Source organism: Doryrhamphus excisus, chromosome 15, assembly GCF_030265055.1.
Source record: "Doryrhamphus excisus isolate RoL2022-K1 chromosome 15, RoL_Dexc_1.0, whole genome shotgun sequence".
NCBI lineage: Eukaryota > Metazoa > Chordata > Actinopteri > Syngnathiformes > Syngnathidae > Doryrhamphus > Doryrhamphus excisus.
The window spans coordinates 15,436,550-15,460,466 of record NC_080480.1 but is presented as its reverse complement, the minus strand read 5'-3'; the positions used below and the strand labels follow the sequence as shown (position 1 = coordinate 15,460,466).

Genomic DNA, 23,917 nt, shown 5'->3' with positions numbered 1-23,917 from the left:
CGAGAGGGCTCTAATAATGTTAAAACAGGTTTTTCCATGCTGTCATTATGAAAATATTCCATCTATGAATAAGGGAAGCGTCACTTCCTGTCCGCACCTTATTTTTTATTATTAGAGCTGACTATAGGGGTGCTATTTCATGTCGAGAGGGCTCTAATAATGTTAAAACAGGTTTTTCCATGGTGTCATTATGAAAATATTCCATCTATGAATAAGGGAAGCGTCACTTCCTGTTTGCACCTTATTTTTTTATTATTAAAAATGACTATAGGGGTGCTATTTCATGTCAAGAGGGCTCTAATAATGTTAATAATAGGTTTTTCCATGCTGTCATTATGAAAATATTCCATCTATGAATAAGGGAAGCGTCACTTCCTGTCCGCACTTTATATATTTATTATTAGAGGTGACTATAGGGGTGCTATTTCATGTCGAGAGGGCTCTATTTGTACTTAGAAGGTGGTAAACAGGTTTTAAATGCTGTAATTATGAAAATATTGAATTTATGAATAAGGAATCTTACTGGTTCCTACTGGAACCAATTAACAGCAACAATAAAAATGTATATATTGTAAACAAATATTTTATTCTGACTATAATTATGATCAACAAATAATTAAAGGTTTAACGAGCTTGAAAAATGTCCAAGTAAAAAGAATCGGTTTCGACGATACCGCCCTCCCAAAATGTGTAGTATCGACCCCCACCCCCCCCAACAATGTGATCTCACCCATTCTCTACAGCGGTTGTCCACTTCCTGTGACATTTTGACAACTGCAGTGGAGCAGATGTCCACCACGGGAGAACAAGCAGGTGGATGCATCCAAAGCAGATGTTCCCGCTATGCGATTTACGATACTGTTGCATGCACACGGTGTTTACTGTCCACAGGTGGGGGAATGACCCCCCCCCCCCCCCCCCGATCCACAGTCCAGGTTCAGTGTTTGATAAGTGAGCCTCTGCAAACGAGGAGCAAATAGATGGATGGTGCAGCAGCACAATGAGACCTTTGGCTGGCCGGCTTTAGATAAGTCTCCACCTCTTGTTTATATGCTGGAGGTCTATGACAGGAGATAAGGAAAGGTAGCCGCAGGCAGGGTTGTGGCACCGGGAAGGGAGGTGGAGACAGGCCCGGATCATAAAGAAGGGGGGGTGAGTATGTTGGCAGGCAGGCAGGCACAGGAGTGTGAAGAGCAGTCGTGCTTTTTCACAGCAAGAAGAAAGACAGGAAGTGTTCTCGTCTGCTGTTGCATGTGTGAATCGGGGTGTGGAAATGAGTTTCTAAAAAAAACTTGAAAAGTCGAGGCGCAGCGACAGCAAGCAGACATGAGCGTGGAGGCAGGAGGTCAGCGCCGCTACGTGTCCACCTTCAGGATACACCTCAAGGCTCCTCATACTGGGAACGGGCCTGGAAGCAAAGACCAGGGGACTTTGGACTCAGGTGAGGGTGCTGCTGGGTTTTAAAAAAAAAATCAAAAATAACAAAAAAAACCAGAAAAATATACAAACTTTTTTAGTGCTTTGGTTCCGATTTTCCACAATAAAAGCGCTGATAAAAAATTCCACTCAAATATCTTAATTTTTATTTTTCTGCACAAAATAAGATGAAAAATAAACAAATCAAAAATAAAGATATTTGAGTGGAATTTTTTACCAGCGCTTTTATTGTAGAAAATCGGAACCAAAGCACTAAAAAAGTTTGTATATTTTTCTGTTTTTTTTGGTAAAAATCAGTAATAAATAATAATAATAATAATAATATATATAAATAATAAAAACTTAAGAAACCACATATAGTTGGTGGGTAAGCAGAAAAAAAAAAAAAAAGAGGTCCCCATTGGGGGGGGGCGTGAGGGCTCCATTTCATACCTCAGTGGTCATGTTGCATGGATCTCAGCTGTTTTATAGCGAATACAGAGCATAAATGTTCATAAATCTGCTTAATGATACATTAAGTGCTATTTTGGGATTAATTTCTCTGCTTTTTTTGCAATTCTGCCTAGCAACAAGTGGAAAAAGAATCAATATTCTAATCATTTTATATCATTATATAATAAAAAATAACACTTATATTACTAGTCTGTTTACATGCACATTCATTGATACACAAGCACAGATGCAATGCAAATATTCATAATAATAATGCTCATTTTTGATTGACACTGTTACATAAATATTATAAACATTAAGCCTGCATTGGCTTTACACTTGATTTTTATGTGTGTGTGTGTGTGTGTGCATTTAAATCATCAACAAGTTGAGTCAAATGCTTTTGCGGTCTTGCTCAATATCTTTCACAGGAAAAGTTTTGAAAGCAAAAGATGTCAACGATGCGTGAAGGTTTGGAGTTAGCAGAGGCTTTCATGTATTTGGTTAAAAGGTCAACAGTAACATGTTGTTTCATCGTGTGTGTGTGTGACCATAGCAGGGACATGACATCATTTGTTGGGTACGCCCCTTGCCAAATAGTGAGACCTCATGGAGGAGTGTTGCTTTGCTGCTTTTATTTTGTTATAAATAAAATTATATTCAAAAAAATAGAATTGTTTGTCTAAATTGAAATGTAATTAAAAGTCATTGCATTTAATTAAGTTATTGTTATTTTGATGTAATTTTGTTGTAATTTTATATTAATTTAACTTAAGTTAGGCAATTTTGTGTCCCTGCTAAATTAAATTAAATTAAATTAAATTACATTTTTGTTTTGCTATAAATAAAATTGTATTCAATTCCTGAATTGTATTAATTGTATTACTTATATATTATATATAACTTAAGTTAGGCATGTTTGTATCCCTGCGAAATTAAATTAAATTAAATTAAATTAAATGTTTGCTATAAATAAAATTGTATTCAATTTCTGACTTGTATTAATTGTCTAAATTGATTTATGAATAAATGACATTTAATTAAAAGTCATTGTATTTAATTAAGTTGTATTTAATTGTAAGTTTATTTACATTTTACTTAAGTTAGGCAAGTTTGTGTCCCTGCTAAATAAAATAAAATAAAATAAAATAAAATAAAATAAAATAAAATAAAATAAAATAAAATAAAATAAAATAAAATAAAATAAAATAAAATAAAATAAAATAAAATAAAATAAAATAAAATAAAATAAAATAAAATAAAATAAAATAAAATAAAATAAAATAAAATAAAATAAAATAAAATTAAATTAAATTAAATTAAATTAAATTAAATTAAATTAAATTAAATTAAATTAAATTAAATTAAATTAAATTAAATTATTGTTTTGCTATAAATACAATTATATTCAATTCCTGAATTGTTTTAATTGTCTAAATTAATTCATGAATTAAATGAAATTTAATTAAAAGTCATTGCATTTAAATAAGTTGTATTTAATTGTAATTTTATATAAATTTAACTTGGGCAGTTAGTTAGGCAAGTTTGTGTCCCTGCTAAATTAAATGAAATTAAATGAAATTAAATGAAATTAAATGAAATTAAATGAATTTAAATGAAATTAAATGAAATTAAATGAAATTAAATGAAATTAAATGAGATGATTTTGCAGGTCTCCTTCCATCCCACAAGCCCACGGACCAGCCCGTCTTTGTGGAGCCTCTGCAGGACTGCTGCGTGGACGAAGGCGAGGACATCAAGTTGCGCGGCGTCCTCTCTGGGAGTCGACCTGACAACGTGACCTGGTTACACAATGGTGAGGATTGTTTAAAACAAATCATTAGCCGTATAAATAAATATGCTACAACGTAATGATACTCAATGCTAACAAATAAAACGTTGACGTCATTGATTGACCTTTAATGTGACCTCGTTTGCTCGACCACTGGCAGGTGAGGCGGCTCTTTTCGGGATTCCGACCCTGAATGGCGGCGAGGTGAGCTTCGCCGTGCGGGAGTGCTTGCCGGAGGATGCCGGTGCTTATACCTGTTTGGTGGAAAACGCGGCGGGGAAGACTTCCTGCTGTGCTGCCGTCTTTGTCAGAGGTTAGGGAGCGTCTATAAATGAACAGCTATGTCAACAATATGGGGAAAGACCCTAAAGTTACTGCATGTTTTATAGAACTTTGGAGTCAACTTATGGGGTTCAATAAGGGGGTCACCATGTGGGGTATGTGTAAGAAGAGTAATAGCACGGGTAACAAAGTAGGGATGCACGTTTTGACCAAGTTTCATCCATTTTTGTGCAGCAGTTCAAGACTAGAAGCCATTTTTCACCTTTATTAAAGTCTTATCTTATCACCTTGATCATAGATGTTATGTCATTTTTTTCCGAATTTATTCAAATGTATGTTTTAAAATTTCTCTATTTTTACGCCATAATTCTGTTTTAATTCTCCCAATTACAATTTCTTTCTTTACTTTTGTAAAATTTTGTTTTAAACTTAATTTAAAAAAAAATAAATTAATATATTAAATAAATGTTGTCACCATCCACTGAATCACAGAGTCCATTTTAAATAAATTTTTATTAAATTACATACATTTTTAAAAATTACATTTGTTTTTCTTTAGTTTTATCCCAAAATATTGTTAGTTTCCCAATTGAAAAAAATATATATTTTTTTTTTTACAATAAATTATTTTTTTATTCAATTTTGAATAAAATTTACATTTAAATTTAAATGTATTTAAATTTTGTGCAGCAGTTCAAGACTAGAAGCCATTTTTCACCTTTATTAAAGTCTTATCTTATCATCTTGATCATAGATTTTATGTCATTTTTTTCCGGATTTGTCTAGACTTTGAAACTATTCACGGCGAGCAGACAACCAAGAGCATGATGGGAAACGGGAATCCGCCTCACGCTCCTGCAGAAACCTTGCAGAATTCCATCGAGACCACTTCCACTTCCCCGACCATCACAGTCTCTTCTCCTCGAGGTTTTTTTTTTTTTGGTATTTCGTCTTCTAGTAGTCTCTTGTCCGGACATCCATGTTATATTTGGGAATGAAAAAAAGGAAACGCATCACATCCATGACATCCTTCAGGAAGTTAGACTGATAAATACCATATAAGGAAGTGGACATTACAATATAGCGCACCTCCTCCCTCACGCTCTTTATTTATAAACAAACCTGCGCTCTTTTCTTTGCAGAGGTCGTCCCGAAGAAGAGAGCCAACTCTGGAACTGGTAAGAAACTCATTTTTTTTTTACTTTTTTACTTCTTATTTTTATACTGTAAAGATGCTTTCATGTGCAACACGAATAAAAAGTCTCTTTTGGGACGCTTCCTAGAATTAAGGGTATAATATCATACCTGGCAATTCTTCCGTTTTTGCTGGGAACCTCAACAAACTACAGGAAAAAACACATAATTTCTACTCATATTTGTTTAAAAATGTATTTAGATATTATTATATTATTACATGTTAGTATATTTGGATATTTGAGTGATATTTTGGCATCGCCGGAGGACAAGCGTCACCGAAAAGAACTGGTTGTGCATGTGTGTTCTTATTGTTTGTGTATCAACTTGACACAATTGCCACGAGGCGATGACCCCCCCACTTCACCCCCCACCACCCCAGCACTCCCTTATTGTTTTGTTTTTATCTGACACGCCAGCTTCCTGCCACAGTTTTTCTGGCTTGCTTTTTTTTCGAGACTCGTACTTCTCCTGCTGTTGTGTGTTTTTTTTTTGTTTTTTTTTTTAACTTTTTTTTCCCGCATCGGCAGGTCCGGTGTTGCACTTCGAGAAGCCTCCGCAGCACGTGGAAGTGAAGGCGGGATATCCTGCACGCGTCACGTGTCGGTTCACCTGCAGTCCGCCTGTGGTGTCTTGTTGGATTCGAAACAAAGAGCAGGTGACCATCTGAAAAAAAATATTTAAAATATAAAAAATATTTATACATATTTATAGATGCATTTAATGATTTTTATTAAATTTTCTAATCATTTATATAATATATTTAATTAAAAAAGAAACATATTTTTCATTTTGTCTAATTCCTGCAGATAGTAGCCGGTCCTGAAGTGTGGACAGAGAATTCGGATGACAGTAGCACGTTGGTTCTGGCTGAGGCTGGAGTCTATCACACGGGCCGCTACACCGTGGTAGTGAAGGACCGTAAGAGCTCGGCCCAACACACACTCACACTCTCCGTTATAGGTAAGCATGCACACACACACACACACACATATACACATAAACAGCATACAACATAAAGTGTACTGTTCCTTTCATCAGACACACCACAGCCCCCCGCCTCTTGCCCACTGGTGACCCTGCTGTCCTCCAGAAGCCTGGTACTGTCCTGGTCGGGCCCCTCCTACGACGGGGGCAGCGCCGTCCTGGGCTACGTAGTGGAGGTCAAGAAGGGACGGAACTGGACCGAGCTGACATCTCAGTGTAAGAGTACTTCCTACAGAGTGTGTGCAGGCCTGCAGCCCGGGGAGGAGTACTGCTTCAGGGTGAGGGCCTACAACACGGTGGGGGTCAGTGAACCGGGACCGCCGTCACCTGTGGTCGCCATGGAGGTCAAGGGTGAGACATTTGTCTTACGTTAGGCAAGTTTTGTGTCATTTTATTTAATACATGTACATGTATGTAATGTACACTAGTTGTATTTAATTGTAATTATTTTGAATACGTTTTACTTAAGATGGGCAGGTTGAATTAAATTAAATTAAATTAAATTAAATTAAATTAAATTAAATTAAATTAAATTAAATTAAATTAAATTAAATTAAATTAAATTAAATTAAATTAAATTAAATTAAATTAAATTACTGTGATTGGCTGGCGACCAGTCCAGGGTGTACCCCGCCTCTCGCCCGAAGACAGCTGGGATAGGCTCCAGCACCCCGCGACCCTCATGAGGAAAAAACGGTAGAAAATGAATGAATGAATAAATTAAATTAAATTACTGTGATTGGCTGGCACCAGTCCAGGGTGTACCCCGCCTCTCACCCGAAGACAGCTGGGATAGGCTCCAGCACCCCCGCGACCCTTATGAGGAAAAAGCGGTAGAAAATGAACGAATCAATGAATGAATAAATTACTGTCATTGGCTGGCGACCAGTCCAGGGTGTACCCCCGCCTCTCGCCGGAAGACAGCTGGGATAGGCTCCAGCACCCCCGCGACCCTCATGAGGAAAAAGCGGTAGAAAATGAATGAATGAATACATTAAATTAAATTAAATTACTGTGATTGGCTGGCGACCAGTCCAGGGTGTACCCCGCCTCTCGCCCGAAGACAGCTGGGATAGGCTCCAGCACCCCTGCGACCCTCATGAGGAAAAAGCGGTAGAAATTAAATTAAATTAAATTAAATTAAATTAAATTAAATTAAATTAAATTAAATTAAATTAAATTAAATTAAATTAAATTAAATTAAATTAAATTAAATTAAATTAAATTAAATTAAATTAAATTAAATTAAAATTACTGTATTTAACATCACACAAAATCAATCAAATTTAATTGTGTCAAATTAAATTTATTTTATTTTTGTTTAATATTTTAAAAGATATTACTTAAATAACTGAATCGCCGTACAGAAGCTAATGTAATCCCATTATAGAGGGGGAAAAAAAAATAAATATTGCTATTGCTATTTGTAAAAACGTTGCTAAATATTTCAAATGACATGACAATAAAGTACTCCAAAAAGATACTTAAATAACCTAAGTACAGCGAAAAACAATCATGAGGTTACTTCATTTGTGCAGATTCTGGTTCCGCACCACGAGAGGAGGAGGAGGAGGAGGAGGCCCCCCAGGTCTCAGAGGTCATCATAGACGGTGCACACAAAGTCACAGACCACTATGACGTGCAGGAGAAACTGGGCATGTGAGTATGGACTATGTCTGCAGGATCACTGGGACATTCCCGGGAAGATGGGATTAAGATAAACGTGTGCAGGCACGGTTCTCCTCCATAAATATGCAACCATGACGATACACCATGTGGTCAAAAGTATTGAGACGCACCTAAACGCATGAAGCCCATCAAACACAAAAGAGGAGGTCTTGAGGGTCTTGGTGTGTTCATCAGGGGGAAGTTTGGTCTGGTGTTCAAGCTGAGGCACAAAGAGAGCGGCCGCGTGTGCGCCGGGAAGTTCTACAAAGGTCGGCGCACCAAGGAGAGGGAGGCCGCCCGTAACGAGATCGAGCTGATGAATAAGCTCCATCATCCCAAACTGGTCTGCTGCCTGGCCGCCTATGACCACAAGCCGGAGATGGTTATGGTCATGGAGTTGTGAGTGTTTACGGTTTTTAGCCCCTGATCAATTCATTAGCTGTAGTATGTTTCTGGACCTATCATTTGCAAATCATTCCAAATAGATATATGTTCCAGGAAGGAAGAAAATATATACATATTTACAGTATTTGTTGAAATGTATGACAGTTTATTATTAAGAGATTGATTGCATAAATGGTCACTGTCCAATGTTTTTTAAATTTGCTTTTTTTCTCTATTTTTACGCCATAATTCTGTTTTAAATCTCCCAATTAAAAAAAAATTCTACAATTTCTTTCTTTAATTTTGTAAAATTTTGTTTTAAACTTAATTTAAAAAAAATAAATGAATATATTAAATAAATGTTGTCACCATCCATTGAATCACAGAGTCATACATTTTTTTTTATTTTAATTAGTTGTGTTTTTCTTTAGTTTTATCCCAAAATATTGTAAGTTTCCCAATTGAAAAAATAAAATATTTTTTTACATTATGTTTATTTTTTTATTCAATTTTGAATTAAATGTACATTTACATTTATTTAAACATATACTAATATATTTTAAATTGTATTAAATTACATACATTTAAAAAAAATTAAATGTGTTGTATTTTTCTTGAGTTTTATCCAAAATATTGTTAGCTTCCCAATTGAAAAAAAAAATCTTTTTTTTACATTACATTATTTTTTTATTCATTTTATTCATTCAGTATTCATTTTTTATTCATTTATACATTTTTATTTTTAATTTTGAATTAAATTTACATGTAAATTTTAATGTATTTAAACATATACTAATATATTTAATACATATTGAAAAGCATATGCTGGTATCTTCATATTTTGCTATTTTTCCTATGCAAAAACATTAAAAAAAAATTTCAAACAGAATTTGAAATTTTATTTATTTTTTAAAAAATTTATTAACACATTTTATTTACACAAAAACACTGAAAGATGCTATAAGTCGGAATCTTACAATAACAATAAAAGGCCATTGGATACAAAGTTGTGGAAGTCGGAATTTACAAGCATTTAAAAAAATGGCCTATCACCTTAACGATAAAAACTATGAAATACGAGGTGTGTCTTGCTGTGTGTGTGTGTGTGTGTGTGCAGCATCGCAGGCGGCGAACTCTTTGAGCGCATCGTGGACGACAGCTTCGAGCACACGGAGCCCGCCAGCGTGCGTTACATGCAGCAGATCCTGCAGGGCGTCTCCTTCATGCACCGGCAGAGCATCGTCCACCTGGATCTCAAACCTGAGAACATTGTCTGCGTGGACACCACCGGCACCGCCATCAAGATTATAGACTTCGGATTGGCCACCCAACTCGGTACATGGAATGCTGGAATCCTGGAATGTCCTCATAGCTCCGCCACTCATCATAATTTGACTGACAGATAACAGGAGCCCTCTGAGGGTGATGCAGGGGACTCCAGAGTTTGTCGCCCCGGAGGTGATCAACTACGAGCCCGTGTGCTTGGCCACAGATATGTGGAGCATCGGGGTCATCTGCTACATCCTGTGAGTCCTCTTTGTTCAAGGGAAAGGTCAACATTGAACCATAAACTATACTCTATTTATCTCCAAGAGAAATTCATGAATATACACAATATAGTAGTAGAATCTAATATTTATGTTTCTTTGTACAAAAATCCTACTAAATCTCATAATATTCATACTATACTAATACACGTGGTTGTCAATGAAATCTCATAATACTCATCTGATACCTGTCGTAACCGCATTTCAGTTTTTTTTGCATGTTTCTGTACAAAATCCTACAAAAATCTCATAATAATCTTATGATAATACCTGTAGTAACCAACATTTCAGGGTTTTTTTTGTACAAAATCCTACAAAATCTCATAATACTCTTATGATAATACCTGTAGTAACCAACATTTCAGGGTTTTTTTGTACAAAATCCTAAAAAATCTCATAATACTCTTATGATAATACCTGTAGTAACCAACATTTCAGGGTTTTTTGGTACAAAATCCTACAAAATCTCATAATACTCTTATGATAATACCTGTAGTAACCAACATTTCAGAGTTTTTTTGTAAAAAAAATCCTACAAAATCTCATAATACTCATATGATAATGCCTGTAGTATCCAACATTTCAGTTTTTTTCTTACAAAATCCTACAAAATCTCATAATATTCTGATAATAATACTTGTAGTAATCAACATTTCAGGATTTTTTTGTACAAAAACCTACAAAATCTCATAATACTCTTATGATAATACATGTAGTAATCAACATATCAGAGTTTTTTTGGTACAAAATCCTAAAAAATCTCATAATACTCTTATGATAATACCTGTAGTAACCAACATTTCGGGGGTTTTTTTGTACAAAAATCCTACAAAATCTCAATACTCTTGTGATAATACCTGTAGTAACCAACATTTCAGTTTTTTTTTTGGTACAAAATCCTACTAAATCTCATAATAGTCATATAATACCTGTAATATCCAACATTTATGTTTTTTGTGAATGTTTTTTACACAAAATCTTACTGACCTCGGCTAACAATACATACATAATAATACTGTAGTAGTAGTATCTAAAATTTGTGTGTGTGTTTTGCACAAAATCCTACAAAATCTCACAATATTCATATAATAATTGTGTGTGTGCGTGTTTTTTTAGATTAAGTGGTGAGTCGCCCTTCCAGGGAAGCAGCGACGCCGACACCCTGGCATTGGTCACAGCAGCTCAGTGGGAGTTTGACGAGGAGAGCTTTGAGGAGATCACCGATGAGGCCAAAGATTTCATCAGCTCGCTGCTGGAGGAAGACCCCAGGTGAGCTCTCCTCTAGATACACCTCCACTAATCCTCCACCTAATGGATGGGTGCGTTTCCTAGACGACGGATGGCATGCGAAGACGCCCTGACTCACCCGTGGATGGCGGCCTTTGACTCAGAAGACCCCGCCTCCACCAAGAGTCTTCCCAAGGAGAAGATGAAAAGGTTCCTTGCCAGGCAGAAATGGAAGGTGAGGAACATCTGAGATGTTTTTCAGGTGGCTTTCATCAACTGCGTCCTTATAGAAAGCAGGCAAGGCCATGCTGGCGTTGAAGAGAATGACGTTGCTGAGCAAAGGGGAGGGCTCAGCGTCGCCCACCAGCCCCTCCGAAGGTGACGCATTCTTTGTTTCTATTGTGCCTTCCTGGTATTTGACCTCCTTCCTTCCTGGGTCAGACTCCCCGTTGACACCAGAGACAGAAGACGCACTTATCTCTTTGGAGCGCAAGATGCAGGGACCACCCAAATTCACCAAGACCCTACAAGACCAGACGGTCTCTGTAGGATCCAGTGCCCACCTATCCTGTCACCTCACAGGTAGGCCTAGACTTCAATGTTTACAAAAATATATATGAGGTTCTATAAGGAGCAAATTGTCTACAGTGGTGCTTTGGTTAACATTCCAGAAGTCCGACTATAACCAAAACGGACTCTAACCAAGGCAAGTTTTCGCATAGATAATAATGTAAATCTAATTAGTCCGTTCCGAAGCCGCCAAAATATTGAACACAGCGACCCGTGCAATCTCATATGCTAGGTTTCAACTGTGATGTTTACAAAAACTTACACCTTTTTCAGTGATGACACTTTTGCTTTTAGTTTCTAAAACCAGCATGTTGGGTTCCTGATCACATACAGTATATGTTCAATGTTTACAAAAATATATATGAGGTTCTATAAGGAGCAAATTGTCTACAGTGGTGCTGTGGTTAACATTCCAGAAGTCCGACTATAACCAAAACGGACTCTAACCAAGGCAAGTTTTCCCATAGATAATAATGTAAATCTAATTAGTCCGTTCCGGAGCCGCAAAAATATTGAACACAGCGACCCGTGCAATCTCATACGCTAGGTTTCAACTGTGATGTTTACAAAAACTTTTGCTTTTAGTTTCCAAAACCAGCATGTTGGGTTGGGTAACCAAAACGGACTCTAACCAAGGCAAGTTTTCCCATAAATAATAATGTAAATCTAATTAGTCCGTTCCGGAGCCCCCAAAATATTAAACACAGCGACCCCTGCAATCTCATACGCTAGGTTTCAACTATGATGTTTACAAAAACTTAGTGTTGGGTTCCTTGAAGGTTTTTAAATTATTATCTGATTATTCCTTTCTGCAATCTATTTAGGATATCCTGACCCGGATGTGGTATGGCTGTGCGGGGGGGAGCCTGTGGAAGAGTCGCCTGCCGTCCAAATCGAGTACGAGGAAGACGGCCGCTGCACGTTGATCCTGACCAAAGTCGGACCTCAAGACGCCAACGTTTATACCTGCAAAGCCGCTAACCAGCACGGAGAAACCTTCTGCTCGGCATCGCTCACCGTCCGAAATCCATGTTAAAATTTTGCTTGTATAAAATACTGTGTAAACATTACGGTGTGCTTTTAATATATTGTATGTTGGAAAAATATCTTAAGAGTACATGAGAAAATTTGAAGATTTTAATTGAAAAAACTACTAAGTAAAAAGTATAGAAGACATTTGTGAAATAAATTAGCTAGAGACTACAAATAAATACAAAATTAGCCAAAGTGAAACTGAGTGCAAAAAGAGCAGAGCAACAAGGGGGGTGTCACCACAAACCCTTCCTCAAGGGCGCTCCTTCTGACCCCCGTAGAGCGCCGCCGCCCGGGACTCAAAAGCGCACACCATCTGCTTGACCACCTCGTCGAAAAAAACACTTGCCAGGCGAGAGTGGAGCAGCGACTTGAACTCAAACGACACCTACGGAAATGAAAAGTTGTGTTATCTAACCCGCGATGTCGTCTTTCTTTACCCCTTAATCCCACTTAAGACGCTCCCCCTTCGTTAAAACGCTCCACTTCCTGGATGCTAATCCTCGCTGAGGACTAACTCTTATCACAGAAGCTATTTTCAGCTAGCTAATCATTGCTAACTTTAACAACATGTCCTTTTAAATGGCACTCACTCACTGAATGAACTTACATAAAAGTCCACTTTGCAGGACTCGGGTATGTTTTTGGGTCCAGGTGCGAACCTCCACACTGTTTCAAGATGGCTGAACAGGGACCCGTCAGTACACAAAGCCTGATGGAGCGACACAAAGTGGCAATAAAGTTAAAAACAACTTATTAGTGTGATAGTGTTATGTATTCCTGGGATTAAAGACGTACTCTGACTTGGTGGTTCGGAATAACGGTGACTTCAGACGTATAGCGCTCCACCAAGGGCGGGAAACCGATTTCCAGCTCGGCGTGGAGGTCGCCACCCGTGCGCCCCTTGACGACACGGGATTTCTTGCACCAGGGTACAAAGTGCTGGTACTGCTCCACGCTGGCCACCACGCCGTACATCTGCTCGGGCGTGAACCTGAAATAATAGAATACTCTTTTTTTTCCGGTCTATTCCGCTCATCCGCTCAAAAGTACTCACCCAATGGTGCGGCTCTCTGCGTACTCAGTTCTACGACTGCTGATGGGAGCGGCCAAGTTGATGAAGCTTCGGTGGGGGGTCTTGATGTAGGAGGGGGCACACTGGGATAAACTGGGCTTTCTCAAGGTCCCCAGTACCCCACCAGGACCAACATGTCTGCAGGGGTGATATAGTGTATAGTCGGGTATGGAATAGTATAGTAGAGTATGTTTTGGTATGCTTCAGTACAGAGCATAGCATGTTATGATACAACTTTATATAGTATAGTATGTCGTGACACGGTATAATATAGTACACAGCAGTACAATGTGGTATAAAAATATATAGTCAAGTATGAGATAGTGTAGTATGATAGTCAATGTCATGTTACAATATGCTATAATGTGATATAGTACAGTATGGTAAGGTACAGTATAGTACTTTTGGGTTTAATTCTGTATAATATTGCCTAGAATGGTCTGGTATCTATATTATACGATAACTGTAGCATCATCAACAGATTTATATTATGTTAAATCAGTATTGCATGACTGTATGACAATATAGTAGAGTATGGTACACTATGACAGTATTGTTTGAAGTTATACCTCAAGCTAACCTCACGCAAAAATCATTTTTTCTTAAGACTTTTATGAAGAAAAAAAACATTTAATATTCCACACACTAATGGATTAGTAATTAGAACAAAAAAATACTTTAAAAAAAGAAACAATAAATGATGGAATCTGCTGATGTTAATCTAAAACGATGTTCTTTTTATCATGAACGTCGCGCGAGACTCACCTTGCATTTCCTTGTTTTAGGTTCCCACGAACAAACTTGGTCGGATGGACTTGAAAACCATCTAAAATAGACCTGGCGAGCCGCGGCGTCGATTTACTGGACATAACTACTTCGATTTACTTTCAAAAATCAAACTTCCGCCGGTCTTTTTTAAAAAGTAGTTTGTCCAACAGCAGTCGGTAGATTTGTTCCAGTAGCTAGCCGGAGTCTCTCTCTCTCTTTCTCACTCCTAGCCAAGATGATGACGTCACTGGTTCTGGACCAATCACAGCACGAGTTGGTAAGTTTGACATTTTTGTATGAGTGTTAGTAATGAATGAATGGACCAATAGGTGTGTCACATTATGGCGTAATATTAAATTATTACATAATAACTCATCAGGTTCATTAAAGACGGAAAAAAACCAGAAGAAAACATGAATATAGATTTAATTGCTGTATTTTTTCCCACAAAAATGAAAAACAGTGTTGTTAAGAGTTAAATGATTGATAATTATACATTGCAGTACAATATACAACAAATGTATGTTATTTTTCTGCAAACGTAAACATGAGGTTGCTCATGGTGTTGATGTACTCAAGGCCGTCCAGCTGCGTGACCTTCATTTCGATCAGAGGGGGCACTGCCCCGCAGGTGAAGTATCTGAAGGCGGGTTTGGGTGACTGTATGGCGTCCAAAAACACCTGAGAGGAGCACAAATATGCAATTTCTTATTTATTTTTGCAATTTTTAACTGTGAAATTCAGATAATTTGTACAAATATTAGAAATATTAGGACAAATGCGGCCCGTGAATGATTTTTTTTTAATTTTTTTATTTTTTATGGATGTCCGATATTGTCCGATATCACATTTTCATACTGATATCAGCCCATAGTTATCAGTATCGACATCCCTACTTTTAATATATGATTCATGATGATGTTGGCCATTTTAATGAGGGAAACATTATATTATAAAACATAATCTATGTTGTTAGTGTTGATAAACAAAACCGCCCGATACCTTTACGATGTCCTCGGTGTCCTGTGCAGCGTTTTGGAAGACGTGGCTACAATGCTGCAGGTATTTCTCATACAGGCTAAGCGTGTGGGCGTCGACATGTTGCAGGCACTCATCCCCAAGCTCCGCCTTCTTCAGGTTGACCAGGAAGTCAGTGTTGACGGGGCCACATACGATAAGACTAACACTAAAGGGTGGGAATTTATCAATCAATCAATTTCATATTTGGTGAGATGTTTTTTGGACACTGACTGGATGTTGAAGCGTTGCAGGAGAATAGCCAAGCTCTCGCACGCCCCCTCCACGGCGAACTTGCTAGCACAGTACACCTCATTAAAAGGAAGACCTGGACACATGTTTGGTAAACTTCGAACCATCGGTGATAAGATAGAGCCGCTCTCACCGTGAAGACCGCCGGTGCTTCCCGTGACCAGGATACGACCCCCACGTTGAGCCTTCATGCCGGGTAGGAAGGCCTTTATGGTCTGTATCGTTCCCAGAAGGTTGACTTCCAGAATCTGCTTCATGGAGTCCAACGATTGGACCTCCAGCGGACCCATTAAACCGACACCGGCGTTGCACACTAAACAAAATGGCAGACGTGTCACAGTTACAACCAAGAAGCCCTAAAATGGAGCCTTATTTTTCATGAAAGTAGAAATAAATTCATAAAATCATAATTTGCCCTTTTTACCCTCCATTTTCCACCATTTTCTGTATGAACTGCACCAATACAGAATAGGAGGAATAAGTCAATTTGGTTCTGTATGAAAGGCACAGAGAGATTTTTCGGGAATTCTGTGCAAAAGAGGCTATTATCAACTTAGCCATATTGTACTGAGTAACCAGGACACTGACAGATACGTGTCTATTGCGTTCCTATATGACATTTAGATCCATTTCTTCTTCTATGGTTATCATCACATTTGTTTCTCAATGCTATCCTGATGGGAGAACCCACCCAGAATGTCCACTCGTTTCTCCACCACCTTGTCCCGGGCATCCAGGATGGACTGGTGGTCTGTGACGTCCATCTGAAGAACCTCCAGGGTGTCCTTGTGCAGACCTTTGACGCACTCCAGAAGACGTTCCTTCTTGGCCAGGTTCCTCATGGTGGCGTACACTAAACACAAAGACGATGCATTGATAGCATTTTTTTTTTTTTTTTTTACTCGTTCGTTTGCTGACCTTTGAACATCTGATCCGGGTGGGAGGCCAAACGGACCGCCAGGCTGAGCCCGATGCCAGACGAGCAGCCGGTGATCAACACCACCTTCTTGTCCATGGTGATGACGCCGTGTGAAGGAGAAGACGCTTCTCAGTCACTCTTTTCCCCATGTCTCGCCTCACAAGGCCATTTCTTCTCCAAACATCTTCCTATCATCGGACACCTGCAGTCCTCCCGTTTTTTCTCATGTCCTTGCCGCTATTGGTTGTTTTTTTTTTTTTCTTGGATTTAGAGACATCTGGGAAGGTCAGGACCTTATTTACTCCATTGAATACTTGAAAGAAACTCCACTTGGAGCAGCAAAGATGGTTTTGAGAGGTGCGCTAACCAAAAAGTAACAATAGGGGGCAGCAAAACGTCATGAAACCTTCCACAAAAAGCAAACTTTCTTAACATGAGGCCTCCATAGAAAACATCAGGATAGACCAAGATGATGTGGTTTTTAAAATATTAATTTTAATTAATATTAATTAAATAATAATTTAAAATATTGATTTATGATACAAATTGAAGCAAATATGTTAATATCATCTGTTTATAAAATATTTACAGTTTTGCCTGACTCAGTCCAATGTTAAAATTCATTCTAAATAAATAAATATATTGTATAAATACATTAAAATTTTATGTTTACATTATTTTTGTGTTATCGTTATTAATTTAGCGTAAATTATTCCACATATAAATAAAACTATGCTCATCTGAAGGTATCAATAATTGCAAAAATGTGCTATACAGGATTAAAACAGCAAAAAAAAAAATGCAATTATTAATGTGAACACATTAAAGCATGTGAAAAAATATCCAAGTGAAAAGAAAACCATATTTCATGTGTCGTTTCGCTCTCACGGTCGAACAGGAAGTGGTGTTTAAAAAAAAACAATAAACAATACACATACATTCCATACCTATGTGCAGTAGTTTCACCTGATAATGGTTGTTAATTGAGTTGTTAGCTCATTGAAGTTTGTTTACCTTTGTATTTGTTTTTTATTTCACATATTCATCATCTTTTTTTACAGAAAAACAAACACTGGCTTTAACATTAAGTGAAAAAACAAATTCTAGTAGTGAAACTTTCAACTCCTCATTTAATAATGGCTCAGTCTATCACCTGGAGTATACAATTTCCTACAGTGCACTAAGACGTCTGGAAAAAGTCCATAAACACCTCCTGAACGTCACCCTTGAACTTTTGAGGTCTTCTTGACTTCCTATGGAAAGGTGCTGAGTTCTTCAGGAATGTAAGACAGCAAGTTGTGCCAGCAGTAGCATTCCACGGTTGAAGAGAGGAATGATGGAGTCTGACCCGGTGCTTGAGGATTATCAAGTAACGTCTCCCCAGTGTCGAGCCATGTGCCCCCCCCTCCTCCGTGCATGACTTCAGGTCACATTGGAGAAGAAGTTCTATTTCCAGCGCAGAGACACATGAACTGGCACAATGTGAGGCTTGTCTTCCATGCTGGAAGAAGACAGGACGTCCCACGTGAGACTGATGGGTAGATGAAGATGTGCTGAGTCTGACAAGAGAAATAGTCATCATGACTGGTTCGGATGAGCAATGTGAGACTTGTCTTTGGGTCTGATGTAGAAACCAAAGCCCTGGAGTATCATGAAACATGAAAATGTATGACTATTACCCTGTGTTTTAGTTATTTTCATATAAGGAAAGCTGCATTGAGGCAAATCTAAATAGGCTTTTTTATTCAAAAATATTTTCAATTTAAAACCAGTAACATACATAAACAAATCTTATTTTGAGCTGACATGTTTGTGTCAATGTGAGAGGTCTCACTCACTCACATTTTGGATTTGCTTAACGTTTGTGGGCAAGTTTTAGAGCTAATATGCTAATAATAAAAAAATAGTAATACAAAAATATGCTGTATATGCTGTAAAATATACTGTATTTTTTAAAATAATAGAGATTTACAGAATTTCCCCACTTATGATAGATAAAAACGTATTTCCATTTGCGATTAAATGAGATTAATTGTGAGTTAACTATGGCCAAAATGATATTAATCAAGATCAAATATTTTAATCAATTGACAGCCCCAAAATAAACAAACTCGCTCACATTTTGGATTTGCTGAACGTTTGTGGGCGAGTTTTAGAGCTAATATGCTAATAATAAAGAAAAATAGTCATACAAAAATATGCTTGTTGACTGTATTTTTTGTAATAATACAGAGATATACAGAGATTTCCCCAACTTATTATAGATAAAAACGTATTTCCATTTGCGATTAAATGCGATTAATTGTGAGTTAACTATGGCCAAAATGAAATTAATCGAGATCAAATATTTTAATCGATCGACAGCCCCAAAATAAAGAAACTCGCTCACATTTTGGATTTGCTGAACGTTTGTGGGCGAGTTTTAGAGCTAATATGCTAATAATAAAGAAAATTAGTCATACAAAAATATGCTTGTTGACTGTATTTTTTAAAATAATACAGAGATATACACAGATTTCCCCAACTTATTATAGATAAAAACGTATTTCCATCTGCAATTAAATGCGATTAATTGTGAGTTAACTATGGTCCAAATTAAATTAATCACGATCGAATATTTTAATCGATTGACAGCCCCAAAATAAACAAATCTTATTTTGAGCTGACAAAGTGTAAGAGGTCTCACTCGCTCACAGTTTGACTGTTTGGTGTGTGAGATTACCCAGCATGACTTGAGGGTTGGATGCCGAATATAGATATGATAAAATACGATGTATGTTGTTCTGTAAGCGTTATTATGACTGACTATGTTCTGTCAAACCCAGGATTATTTTTGTGTGATTTTTTTTTCCCCCACAGGAAGAGATCCAAGACCCACTGAAAAGAGGTCCAGGAGACAGGACAGGGCGGAACTTCTTATTACACTTGAATCATTGCAGGTGAGGCTACATTTAAGTGACAGTATGCTAGAAATAGAGTAAAATGTTGTGCTTTGGTAGCATTGTATTGAATAGTAAGCCTTCATTTGTTTGTGTATATTGTCTGACCTTCTTACAGTAGAACACATTGAAAATCCAGCAAAACCTGCAGTCTATCATTATTTCAACCCCCAAAGATTCTTCCTTTCCGCATGCATGATGGGAGATTCTTCCCTTTTGTACAGCATGAGCCACTGGGGGTCCCCAATTTCCAAAATAAACCTGCCATGGGTCAGGCTCATGTTGATGGTAAAAATAGAAAACATCCCGAGTCGTGCAAAAAGCATTAAGAGACTCAGGTTGACTCCCGTGAGAACCAGGAGGAGAACTGAGATGTTCAAGGACTGACTGGCAGGTTTCATGAGAGAGTGAAAGGTTCACTGGGATCGGGAGCTTTGGGCTTTGCTGCTAAAGTCATCAGCGGGTGAAACGGGAGAGCACGTGTGGAAAGTATGAGCATGTTCATTGACGCAGAGTCAGCATCTCTTTTATGGCTTTTTGTGTGTGCGTTTAAAATCATCATTTGATTCGTTTTCATGCACTTTTTGTATTCATGGATGGTCGAGGGGGTGTGGCCTTGATGTCACTTTGGACCCACTGGGCCGCTGCCTTGACCGACCGCATTGGGCATTCCATAGAACCAGTTTGTGTACCAGGAAATAGCGGAGTAGAGTTATGAGAAACGGTCTCTTCCTTTCAGTACGGACAATACTTCAGAACAGTGGTGTCCAACGTGAGGCCTCGGGGCCATTTGTGACACATGTTTGTTTTTTGGTTGGGCCAAAATGAAATATGGTGTAATTCTACCATCCCTTGATGGTAGATTTTGTAAAAAGTATACTTCAAAGTAGTCAGTGTGCAGCTTGTACAGCACTACTGTTGATGGTTAACACTTTGTGCCCTTCCTTCCTTCCTTCCTTCCTTCCTTCCTTCCTTCCTTCCTTCCTTCCTTCCTTCTTTGCTTCCTTCTATCCTTCCTTCTTTCCTTCCTTCCTTCATTCCTTCGATCCTTCCTTCCCATCCTTCCTTCCTTCCCATCCTTCCTTCCTTCCTTCCTTCCTTCTTTCCTTCCTTCCTTCTTTCCTTCCTTCTTTCCTTCCTTCCTTCCTTTGTTCTTTCCTTCCTTCCTTCCTTCCTTCCATTCTTACTTCCTTCGTTCCTTCCTTCATTCTTTCCTTCCTTCCTTCCTTCCTTCCTTCCTTCCTTCCTTCCTTCCTTCGTTCTTTGCTTCCTTCCATCCTTCCTTCTTTCCTTCGATCTTTCCTTCCTTTCTTCCTTCCCATCCTTCCTTCCTTCCCATCCTTCCTTCCTTCCTTCTTTCCTTCGTTCTTTCCTTCCTTCCTTCCTTCCTTCCTTCTTTCCTTCCTTCCTTTGTTCTTTCCTTCCTTCCTTCCTTCCTTTGTTCTTTCCTTCCTTCCTTCCTTCCATTCTTACTTCCTTCGTTCCTTCCTTCATTCTTTCCTTCCTTCCTTCATTCCTTCGATCCTTCCTTCCTTCTTTCCTTCCTTCCTTCATTCCTTCGATCCTTCCTTCCTTCCTTCCCATCCTTCCTTCATTCTTTCCTTCCTTCCTTCCTTCCTTCCTTCCTTCCTTCCTTCCTTCCTTCCTTCCTTCCTTCCTTCCTTCGTTCTTTGCTTCCTTCCATCCTTCCTTCTTTCCTTCCTTCCTTCATTCCTTCGATCCTTCCTTCCTTCCTTCCCATCCTTCCTTCCTTCCTTCGTTCTTTCCTTCCTTCCTTCCTTCCTTCCATTCTTCCTTCCTTCGTTCCTTCCTTCATTCTTTCCTTCCTTCCTTCCATTCTTACTTCCTTCATTCTTTCCTTTCTTCCTTCCTTCCTTCCTTCCTTCCTTCCATCTTTCTATCCTTCCTTCGTTCTTTCCTTCCTTCCTTCCTTCCTTCCTTCCTTCGTTCTTTCCTTCCTTCTTTCCTTCCTTCCTTCCTTCCTTCCTTTGTTCTTTCCTTACTTCCTTTGTTCTTTCCTTCCTTCCTTCCTTCCATTGGCCGCACAGCTTCCCAGTGCTGGCAGCACTCGTGCAGCCCCGGATCATAATGCTACCACAATGATACTTGGCTGTACGCAAAACACGATACAATACAAGCTATACAATGGCTATTCTAAAGTATATCCAAGTTGACTTCCTGTGGTATTGTCCCTTGAGAGGTACGCATACAGTATACAGTAATATACAGAATACAGGTTTCATTTTTTTTTTTCGCCCCGAGAAGGATTTTGTGTTTTGATTGCGTGGCTCGGGTAAACAAAAACAATGGTGAGGTGACGGGTGGCGTGGGTATTTTATAATACTTGGAAATAAGTTCCCATGAAGAGAAGTCATCCAGTTTTCGCACAACGTTTTCTGTTTTAAAGAATCATTTTGCTTTTGTCTACTACTGATCCTATGTCTTCTTTTCACACATGCCTGACCTCGGAATCAGCACGACTCCACCCGTTGCCAGGACACCGTCTGTGTTTACTGCCTGAGTGGAAAGTCATCCTGGAGGTATGTAGACACAACAGGACGTTTCACCACAAATGCAAAAAATAGCAGCGCCACGTGCGTATTATGCTGAAAATCTTGGCGTCTTCGTTTGTGACTTCCTGTTGTTCTCAAACGCTGGCGGTGTAGATTCATGCAGATTAGATCAATTATATCAATGTGCTTGAAATAGAAGTTTGGAGGCTGTTGTGTACAGCAAATGATTTATACTATATCAAAGAACATAATAAGCCAAAATGTACTGCTAACCTTCGCCAATATCACTGTTTTTTATATAGTAATAAATAAATCATGATGTTTTGTGGTTAAATTCTGCCAATTATTATTAAAAAATGTGCACATTTTACGTATTTTTGGTAGAAATTGAGCATTTTCAAGCATAAAAATGTCTAAATTAACTGCAATAACAATATAAAGGCATTCAGAAGACACATTCAAAGATGTTGATGAAGTGTAGTGTTCTACACTGGTCACTAGGTGTCAGTAATGTTACTGTAATATTCAGTGAGACACACAACAGGCACGAGCGTGGTGGGGGTGCTGGAGCCTATCCCAGCTGTCTTCGGGCGAGAGTTGGGTTACACCCTGGACTGAGGGAATGGGAATGGGGGACTCCACACAGAGATGGCCGAGTGGGGAATTGAACTTGCGTCTCCTATTTGTGAAGCCTGTGTGCTAGCCACTCACACACCGTGCAGCCCCTAAAAGGTTTTTATTTCCTTTTATTTACAAATTTGGGTAATATGAGTTTAAAAGTCAATATAGGGGTGTTATTTCATGTCTAGAGGGCTCTAATAATGCTTAAATATTCATTCATTTTCTACCGCTTTTCCTCACGAGGGTCGCGGGGGGTGCTGGAACCTATCCCAGCTGTCTTTGGGCGGAGAGGCGGGGTACACCCTGGACTGGTTGCCAGCCAATCACAGGGCACATAGAGACAAACAACCATTCACACTCACATTCATACCTATGGACAATTTGGAGTCGCTAATTAACCTAGCATGTTTTTTGGAATGTGGGAGGAAACCGGAGTACCCGGAGAAAACCCACGCATGCACGGGGAGAACATGCAAACTCCAACACAAAGATTACTGAGGGTGGAATCGAACTCGGGTCACCTAGCTGTGAGGCCTGTGTGATAACCACTTGGGCTAATAATGCGACTGTTACCGACACAAAAAACTAAAAACCAACTCTTAAATGGCTTGTTTTATTTTATTATGTCTTCTCGAAAGGTGACTATAGGGGTGTTATTTGATGTTTATAAGTCTCTAATAATGTTTTTCTATGCTCTAAATACAAAAGTATTGCTAGGAATCCTACTTCCTGGATATTGTCCAATCACAGTCAGGTCTGGAAAATAAAATTGGATGCTAGGAGATAACAGCAAATGATGGAGAAAGACAAACACCGCCATTTTGTTTATATATTGAGGGATTGCTTGTGGAGCTTCTGTTTGAACGTATGTTGGTCGACGCGACACGATGCCTAGCGCACTCGACTCTCATTCGGTGAACCGCGGTTCATACTGTATGCAGGGATGGACCAGACGGAACGCATTCAGGAATTACGTCTTATGCAATCTATGCGAGGTTTGTAAAATGGAAGTGAAGGTTAACAACAACAACAACAATGTCAACGCTGCCGTCGTTTCATTCCTGGGCTTTCACTTCACACGAGCCCTTTTCACATTCAGATCATATTTCCTCAGCATCCTTTGTGCGACGCGAGCGCTCTCACGGCCCTCCTGACAGCCGGTCATGCTCGTTATGAGCTCAGCCAGATCTCCTCCCTCGCAGAAATGTCACCCGTCTTCATTGCTGGCATCGTTCTCCTGGTTGTCACCGTTTAGTTCTTC

General features: G+C 38.6%; 3 protein-coding genes across 4 annotated transcripts; 1 reads left to right on the top strand and 2 right to left on the bottom strand.

The window, feature by feature from the left end:
• The first annotated feature begins 1,080 nt into the window (after positions 1 to 1,080).
• On the top strand, positions 1,081 to 12,588 carry mylk5 (myosin, light chain kinase 5). Of its 2 annotated transcripts, XM_058048899.1 has the most exons (17): positions 1,081 to 1,441; positions 3,542 to 3,685; positions 3,822 to 3,974; positions 4,730 to 4,870; positions 5,086 to 5,121; positions 5,668 to 5,795; positions 5,947 to 6,100; positions 6,179 to 6,475; positions 7,663 to 7,783; positions 7,988 to 8,191; positions 9,294 to 9,511; positions 9,579 to 9,702; positions 10,840 to 10,992; positions 11,056 to 11,185; positions 11,241 to 11,328; positions 11,392 to 11,532; positions 12,345 to 12,588. In XM_058048899.1, the coding sequence occupies exons 1-17, from the start codon at positions 1,327 to 1,329 to the stop codon at positions 12,554 to 12,556; spliced, it is 2,559 nt and encodes an 852-aa protein (XP_057904882.1). In that variant the 5' UTR covers positions 1,081 to 1,326; the 3' UTR covers positions 12,557 to 12,588. The 2 variants fall into 2 exon arrangements, with proteins under 2 accessions (XP_057904882.1, XP_057904883.1); XM_058048900.1 differs by lacking the exon at positions 1,081 to 1,441 and having other exon boundaries at positions 3,556 to 3,686; positions 3,819 to 3,974.
• si:ch73-141c7.1 (coenzyme Q-binding protein COQ10 homolog, mitochondrial) lies at positions 9,137 to 14,632 on the bottom strand. Its single transcript, XM_058048903.1, has 5 exons — positions 14,393 to 14,632; positions 13,610 to 13,765; positions 13,351 to 13,546; positions 13,163 to 13,264; positions 9,137 to 12,940 (listed from the first exon to the last, which is right to left on the bottom strand). Exons 1-5 carry the CDS (start codon positions 14,494 to 14,496, stop codon positions 12,806 to 12,808), a joined length of 693 nt encoding a protein of 230 aa, XP_057904886.1. The 5' UTR covers positions 14,497 to 14,632; the 3' UTR covers positions 9,137 to 12,805.
• Positions 14,633 to 14,835: 203 nt separating this feature from the next.
• On the bottom strand, positions 14,836 to 16,679 carry hsd17b1 (hydroxysteroid (17-beta) dehydrogenase 1). The gene is made up of 6 exons (XM_058048902.1): positions 16,583 to 16,679; positions 16,356 to 16,517; positions 15,798 to 15,977; positions 15,647 to 15,740; positions 15,398 to 15,581; positions 14,836 to 15,076 (listed from the first exon to the last, which is right to left on the bottom strand). Exons 1-6 carry the CDS (start codon positions 16,677 to 16,679, stop codon positions 14,921 to 14,923), a joined length of 873 nt encoding a protein of 290 aa, XP_057904885.1. The 3' UTR covers positions 14,836 to 14,920.
• Positions 16,680 to 23,917: the final 7,238 nt, after the last annotated feature.